General features: G+C 50.0%; 1 protein-coding gene across 1 annotated transcript; it reads right to left on the bottom strand.

Annotated features, from left to right (window-relative positions):
• Window positions 1-3890: 3890 nt before the first annotated feature.
• On the bottom strand, window positions 3891-7100 carry NCLIV_065500 (conserved hypothetical protein; the record flags this gene model as incomplete). Its single annotated transcript, XM_003886101.1, has 7 exons — window positions 3891-4164; window positions 4540-4582; window positions 4866-5049; window positions 5447-5623; window positions 6120-6174; window positions 6516-6671; window positions 7054-7100. 7 exons carry the CDS (start codon window positions 7098-7100, stop codon window positions 3891-3893), a joined length of 936 nt encoding a protein of 311 aa, XP_003886150.1.
• Window positions 7101-8406: the final 1306 nt, after the last annotated feature.

Genomic DNA, 8406 nt, shown 5'->3' with positions numbered 1-8406 from the left:
CGAAATCGGGTGTCGGTCACGCATCTCCCCTAAGGCTGCAAGGGCTCTCTCACAAAAGTGAGGATGTCTGTTGCTTCAATTAAACGCATACGAGCTTCAGATAAGTCTACGTTTTCAACAAGCCTGCTTCCACGGGGGGGTTGTGTTTCGGAGTCTGGCGTGAGAGCACAGAAGGAAGGAAGCAGAAACAAACTCTGTATCTGGTTAATTTGAACGTAACAAGGACACTGGGAAAAACGAGACTGCACAGACGTACGACCATCACACGTCGGGCCGGCTAACAAGCTTGGTGTCACCCCCCCCCCACCCACGACATAATACTCTATCGTTACCGTGCACTCGGGCTCCTTTCGGGAAATTCATTCGGCCAGTAACTATGTTTTGTCAAATGGTAGACGTGCTTTCCCCTACAGAGAAGGAAGTTTTTCTTGAAATACACTCATGTGAACCGCAGATTTGGAAAGCAGCCACAAAGTTCAAGGTGCGAGTGCAGTCGACTGCTGAACGGTGATGCACTGAATAACATCAACGTGTGGCAGCTTAAAGAATAGTCCTGATGGTTTGAACAAACAACTATTCTGCAGTATGAAATCGTGGGCATAAGGTACACACAGAACAGACACTGGGAAGTTTGGCCTCTTTTGTGTTGGCTTTCAGAATTCAAGGGAGCTCTAAGTCACAGTACACCTTGCCAGAAGCATTGGATGAAAAAGAAGCTTTCAGACTCCAAGAGCAATCTCGTACGTTCCTCCCACGCACAGTGGTAGAACAGTTCAGTCCTTTTGTGGGTCCGGCTGTCACCGAATGTCTCTTTTTTACAGCAACCTGCTGAGCTTAAGTTCTCTGTGTTTAGGGACTCTTCTTTGCGGAAAGGAAACATCCCCTGTTTTCTCTTGCGCCCTTTGCGATGTTGTCTCTTTCTTCCAGTCGGTCTTGCAGCTTCGACAGAGAAGGTCCAGTGGAATTACGGAGGATCGCAAACAGATATGGAACAGTTTAAGGCGACTATTAGCCTGACGGTGCTGTCACAGCCTGTGGCACGGAAGCCAACTTTCTTCGAGGTTGGAGTGACCGCCTGGGTCCGATACTTCGTCTTGGCATTTCCTTGCGTGTAAGCAACTGTAGAAAGGTGGGGATTCACAGGGACCGTAGCGTGCACCCTCGTAAGGACCGTAGCATGCATCCTCGTCTCAATCCGATTTTACGGAACGGAAGCTCATCTGCAGCAGTTCTTGTTCCAGCTAGACGACAGAACTGCGCGTTTTGCGCAAGAGCTCGTACTCACTGTAAAATAGTTCGATCTTCTCGTCGCTACTCTACACACTTTTGACCACTCCGAAGCGACCACACAGTTTCGCTTTGCATCCGCGAGAAAGGGCGTACCCCATCTGGTCGTCTTTGTAGAGGGGTGGTTTCTTGCAGTATGGAGGGGAACGCCTGTTCTGACCCGCCCTCAATGGCAAATTAAGAGTATAGTCTGCGACAGTGTCGTTCATAAGAGCTATCGCGTCCAACACGTCTTCGATTCCATCAGCTTCAGCAAATCGGAGCTCTAGGGTCTCCAAAATTGAATAGGCTCTAGCGGAAACTAGTCGCAAGGAGTGAAACTCACTTTCACACACGGACCGCTTGTAGCGTTGAATCCGCAGAAACGATATAAGCGACTCGAAGACAATGTGTTCACACGTGATTGCTCTGGCCTAATCCATGCTTTTGTGCGTGCAGCAAGATTATGAGGTTCTTCAAAAGCTTCTTGTTCGCGGGAAGATACGTCACTACCTACAGTATCAGCACGGTTTCTAACAAAGAGATATAAACAAGATAAGCTCCGGAGGGTCTCTGAATGTCCATCGGCAATTGACTTCGCGACCCTAACAACTGGCACGCAGCGACGGAAAAATTGCACCGGCTGCTTTTAATTTCTTATCATCTTCGCCGAATCACATCCCAAGTGGCGGTTTTCCTTGCAGGTTTTGCTTGACCGGTGGAGGCGCCGTCACTCAGATAATGTACGCCACAAAAATATGCCCCTTTTCTGTTCGAGTCATCGACTCCGAACTCACCAACTGCGACGCCACAGCATCTTTCGATCGAAACAGAGCCCCCCATGCAAATGCCTGTATTGCCTGAAGCGATCGACTACTCTTTTTCATAGCGGAACAGGGTGATCCATGATAAGATTGACGCATACGCATGTGCGTCGTCGCTTGTAACGTTTTATATTTCCATGCCCGAGATCGCCAGTATCACTTCCCGTCGTCGCTGCCTCACCGACTGCAGTCCCACATCCTCTCTTCATTCAATCCAGTGGACGCTGCTAAGACGAAAACTAACAAGTATTCACTGTCAAGAACAACTGCGACTGTGACTAGAAATCATTATCTTATCGGAGTTGTGTCGCCAAATTGAAAGTATTGGTTCGTTTTCCGTCTGCTCCCATTCTGAAACCCATAGTCGAGCTACAACAGGACTTCCAGGTTGTGTAGTAACTGAAGTGATTCTTCTCTGTACCATCGTTTGTACGGGTAACCTGGTGGACCCTGAACACCGTTTTGATATATCCAACGCTGATAAGACTCAATGCAGTTCCGTGTGGGTCTCTGTGGACCCACTTATATGATTCTTTATCCCCTCACGCTATAGGTGTGCAAGGAATAATGCCATCACCAATTTCCTGCTACAGACCAGAGGTGTGTAGTTCGCTGCAGTCACGGTACAGTAAAAGTGGCAATAATGATCACTACGATACGGAATAAGAATTGCCCACTGCGTCCCCTTGCGAAACGACGTGTAGACGAGAATCGTTTTTGGCAGGGGCGATCACCCGTGATCCTGTTACGCCCCGACATCTCTGACTCGACAGCGAGAATTGCGGTCCCAACCGTTTCCTTCTGTTTGGTTCCTAGCGGGTGCCTGTATTCGTGGCATTTCGATCTGCATTCGATTGGGTCGCAGTCTTGTTTTTTGTCATTACATGCGAGCCATAAAACGCAGTACTTGATGGCAGGACACAAGAACAGAAAAGCATGGCCCACACGATTTACACTGCTGGTCATCACTGCACGCGACATCGTCGTTCGTATCACACCCGTGAAGGGTATCTTCGAGATCTTAATCGCCCCTTTAGGGCATTACATTCTCGCTGTTGTTCGATAGCGACAGAAATACAATCACCAACGATTTGCAGGCACATGACCAAATCGGAAGAATGCGCCTGTGAGTTGACACGAATTTCCGACGCACTGTTAGAAAACCCCTTCCATGATCTTCCCCTCCTGACTGTTAATAACAGGAGAGGGGCAAAACCGCAGCTGGTGTGAGTACAGCATTTCGCCCAACAAATTGGGGAACCCAAGGCAGGTTACGTTGTGGTACTGCATTTTCTTAAACTTCGTTGTCGCCAGTGTTTTCCAAAAGTAACTAAGAAGAATACTATGATAATGAAGCATTCGGCAGCCTGCAGCGTGGCCTGTCAAGAAAAATACTACCAGTGCATTCGATGACAGCTATCGTTGACAAAGTCGCCTCTCTGGAGTAACCTGCTTCGTAAGGCGACACAGCAACTGCATTAATCTCAGGCACCGATGAGCCAAAGTCTTCCAAGGCCTCCAGGTCCACTTTATCTAGCTCTTTCCCGACAGAGACCGCTTGCTTATGCTCCTTACAAACCATAGGGCTCCTTTATGCTCCAATAATGTCCGCTTCGAACCTTTTTTTTCTATCGAATCTGCCCCTTGCCCCTTTCATTCGAAGAATCGCCAGATCCGCTGCACTGGACGAAGGAGGATAACCGAGTTCTCGCCTCTCGTTTCCAACATGCAGTGTAAAAAAACTTGTAGCCCCTTCCTCAAGCCCGGAACCTCTATTTCGGCCGATATTGTGCAATTGGCTTAGGCCAAAAGAGAATCTGCCTCTGATGAACTGGACAGCAGTGGCCCTGTGACTGGGCCAGTCCCATCTCTTCCATCGTCGCCTTCGGAAGCAGCCGTTACCACCTCACGTTCTTTGTCTGCAGCCTCTGTTCTCGTCTTGTCCTCTCCACGCTGGTCCCCTGCTTCTAAATTGGGAGTTTCGTACAGTGTTGGGTCGACGGACTTGTCGCCCTCTTGAGCCAGCATCAAAACATTCGCCCTTCCTCTTTTAAAGACTTCATCAACCCAGGCGCTGCAGCAGACACGCGAGATAACACAAACGCAAGAACCCTGTACCAGTGTGCTGTTCTTGAACATCCTGTTCCATACACACCATCCGAAGTATGTCTGCCAAACCGGCAATACGTTCCAATCAACGAATCCATAAAGACGGAGCACGACCGGAGCGGCTCGAAACACGCACTGAGGACTGAAAACTAACGGAATTGGATAAACCCTCATTTGCAACAATACATGTTTTGATTGTCCACAGTGAGAGTAGATCAAAAGATGAGCCAGGGAATGAATAGTTCGGGACACAGTATCCCTCTCGTATGCCCGTGAGCAAACGCCGAGCTGCTTGTACTGTGCCTCACTGCATTGCGACCGAAACGCCTCCAACACCCACCTTATCTCCTGCTGGGTGAGAGAGCGCAAGTGATGGTCGTCATCTGAAAAGGCATTCCGAAGCACAAAACAGTTACTGCTTATCGAGCCTTAAGTGCTCGGATCCAGCACATCAAAAGATGCGTAAAAGTCGCGACTGTGTCACCGATGTACGGCCTGTCCAAGTTCTGTTCCGGGGGCTACCACTGCCCACAAATTTTTTGTCACCTAAAGAAAGGAAAAGCCGTGAAGGTGGTGCGGCTCAAAGATGATACTACTTGCTACGGGGGGAGATGCGCACATGCATGCCACTTTCACCATCGTGGGCACTCGGAAACTGAGACTCACCGATCACCTCGAGTCTGCACCGACCGAGCTCTGCCGTCTCAACGAGGCGTATCGAGTCTTGAAGTGACACAACCGTGTCTCGACTCCCATGCACTATCAGCGTATACGGATAATTGCGAAGAGACATCTGCTGCGTTGTCCGGAGGTACCGCCGGTACATGTCTTGAGCCGGAGTGAACAACAGCTGTATTGAGGTAAGCAGCACAGCTTCATTGCAAAAGATGTACGCGTGGCCCCGTAACACAACACTAATGTGGTCCCTCGAGTAAGCGACGACAACTGCGCCACAGCCCTTCAGTTCGAACGAGTTAATTATTACCTTGTACAGGACAGTCCTAGCAGTCAAACGCTCTCACAAATACCGAATTGTCTGCCTGTCACCTTCACCAGGTGCGAGGCACTAGAGGGGAGCTGAGTCTGCATGCAGTAATTGACCTTCCACCGTGCCACAAGCACACAACATTGGCCACGAGCGATCCGCCGGGTCACAAAAGGACACGAGTTCACCGGCAAAAGCTAGGTATAATGCACAATCACATGCATGCGCACCCAAAACAAAATATGGCTCAGTAGGTACTTACCAGCGGCATCTTCGGAACATCCATGTGGAATGCGACGACAGCACCGAATGCTGATGCGACGACAACATGGGGCCTGTATGTGTGGAAAGCCTCAGACGCTTCGCGAACAGCCGTGCTCAGTATAAGTGACGACAACCACCGGCCACTCACGTAGTATCCAACACAGGTGGCGATGACCTGTGGACACAAAAAACGATATTCATTTGTTCATTTCACACAGTCATCAACGATATCATTCAAACTCTCCGCACGGCTCGACACCATCCACAAGCAATAAGCATCCGGTGGTGCCAATCTGAACCGTTTTTCCGTATACTACGAGCAGAATGCACATTGGCGAGACCATTGATCACATGCAGCCACCCACGTTGACGCCATCCGCGATCATTTAGCAGGCTGTCAATCGAGCTAGAGTACAGCCGATAACAAAAAAACAGCTTCCCGATGCAAGCGAAGCACGGCAACAGGCGCCGTGCACGGGGTAAGGAGCGGCGGCGGAAGTAGCCACGCAGCAGCAACGACAGAGTAGTGCGATGCTACGTTAAAATCGGCACCCATATCACGGTTATCAGTGGGCCCTCTTCATCTGGCAGGAGGGGGTCCGCTACGGTGGACCCATCGATACAAAACTACTATCTACTCCTCCTCTGCTCCTGCACGAATAGATCCTTACCGCAGCGATGGTGAACATGGCAGCATGAATAGAAGTAATGAATATCCAAAAGACCCTGAACAATCCAAATCCGCGATGACCACAGGGCGTTCGTTGGGGAGACGGAATTAGTTGAGCCCACCATTATTGCCAGATTGGAACTTGGCAAATCTCGAATGAAGTGACTATTATCTGCGTGAGCCACCCCTTATGTTGCGGAGGACCTTGTCACAAACTTTACACTGCCAACTGGAATGCTAAAGAAGCCCAGGCCATCAAGAAAGGCATGCAGTCGACGGACTGGCCATAACGAACTATTATACGGCATCAGCTACTGGGTCTTCACCCGATCCAAGATCTGTGTAGTCTTCCCTGGGGTTGCGGAATAGCAAGGGTGACTCGCAACTGAAAACTTACACGATTATACTAATCGCCAAAACGATGAAGCAACCGAAGGCGATTGTGTACAGCAAAAGGATTTTCCGGCTTTTCAGATCAGGCGCTAGGAAGTTACTCCGTCCCACGGCGCGTTGCAGGAGGCGTTGTTTGCTGCCAGCTGGTCCTCCGTCCATCCTGTATCCAACAACGCCGAAGGAGGCCGAAGCAAGAGAAGTCGAATGTGATGAGTGGGACAGACGAGATTTAGGCAAAACGGAATAATCATCGTGGCCTCTCAGACAGCTAAGCTTTCCCCCGTGTGAACAAGCCGGCAGAGCCCCCTCCTACGAAGCTTCTTACTCATACGTAAGACTGGAAGTCTACAATTTTCCAATACAACTGACGTTTGCATTGGATCTTCCAATATGTTGTACACAAATTTCACCCCGTACTACCTTCATCACAAAGCGCCCGTGCATCATCCCCCGTGGCGCCGCAGTACAGATAGGGGAAAGTGAGACCATAATGAGGCATTGTGAGGGTGATAGGTGGTTCATGAGGATATTCTCCTTCTTACCCGTGAAGGAATAAAATCCGGGGCAGATCATCATCTGTGTTGCTCATTGTGTCACCGCAAAAAGTATGGAACGAAACTTGGCACTGCAACAGCTGCGGCCACGTTGACAGCCGGACGCCGGTGGGCCCCCTGCACAAAAAAGTGCCACACGGGCTAGTCCGAAACTGACGCTGGCAAACTCGAAGGTCAGGTTAGCCGAGTGGTCGCTTTGTTGGTCCTTGCATTAAAAACTTCTTGTCGACATGCTCTCGACGGGGCAGATAAACAATACAGTGCAACTGTTGAAGGCCTGTCCACTAAACCACCACAGGGCAAACCAACTGGAGGCGACATACGAGGGAAAACGACAGCCTTCAAAGATACAGAAGCGGTTTCAACTACCGTATCCCCCCAACTTATGCAACAAAGCGGCATGCACTCATCTACGGCAAGTCTGTTCCCAAACGGAAGTCACTGTCGCCAGCAGTGACATCGGCCGTCGCCGTCTCTGGTGCTCCGCTTGACCGACTGCTGCGGCCCTCAAACCCACAAAGGAAACGGGATCACGTCGCATTTGTTTTGCATGCAGACAGCCGCAGCAACCAGTAAGCTTCGATGTACTAACGCTCGCGTAATGGACAATTCTAAAAAAACAGTCAAGCGCCTACCAGATTTGGACGTACACGGCGGGGGGACCTCGTCCACTGGAAGATGGCGGCTCGATATTTTCACCCCTTCAGGCATGCATCGAGATGCTCAATACCTAGTATGGTCTGGCTAGACTATCGAGACAATTCGTTCGGAAAGCAGAATGATCAACTGGAGTACCCGTGTAACAGCTCACGACAAGCACGACTTCAGCGTGTAGCGGAAAATGACGACGACAAAACAAAATCATAAAGCCTCAAAATTGTGTGAGAGATCCCCAGACAAATGTGTCGGTAGTTTTTTTCTGGTTTTCCACGTGATCTGGGCCGCTTATAAAGCATCGTGGCGCACAGCTTTCTCAGCACCGCCACGCCTAACCGTATGGCGCAGGCAGCTGGCCCGCCACTATTGATTTGCTTGCCCGCGCATACAAAGTCTAGCAAACGAAATTGCGACGTTGCAAACCCGTCATCTCCGGTACTGTAGGTTGCTCGTTTCAGTCTCTCATGCAGCATTTGGCTAAGACGAGAACTTTCCATCTGGAAATGTATTTGTTCGGTTGGAGACGCTGGCTGCTTTGTTCGACTACTCCACACACTGCCTCCCGAGCTTGAAATGCCCAGGCAGAATCCGCAGCTACCAACCTCCAGAGAGGTTCCCGATCTCGTATTCTTGCGTGGGGGATAACCACTAATATTTTGCCTGGGTAGAACGGGTGGCCACATA

Source organism: Neospora caninum, chromosome XII, assembly GCF_000208865.1.
Source record: "Neospora caninum Liverpool complete genome, chromosome XII".
In the NCBI taxonomy this organism is placed as follows: Eukaryota; Apicomplexa; class Conoidasida; order Eucoccidiorida; family Sarcocystidae; genus Neospora; species Neospora caninum.
Note: the sequence above shows the minus strand (reverse complement) of the source record. Positions and strands in the feature narration are given on the sequence as shown.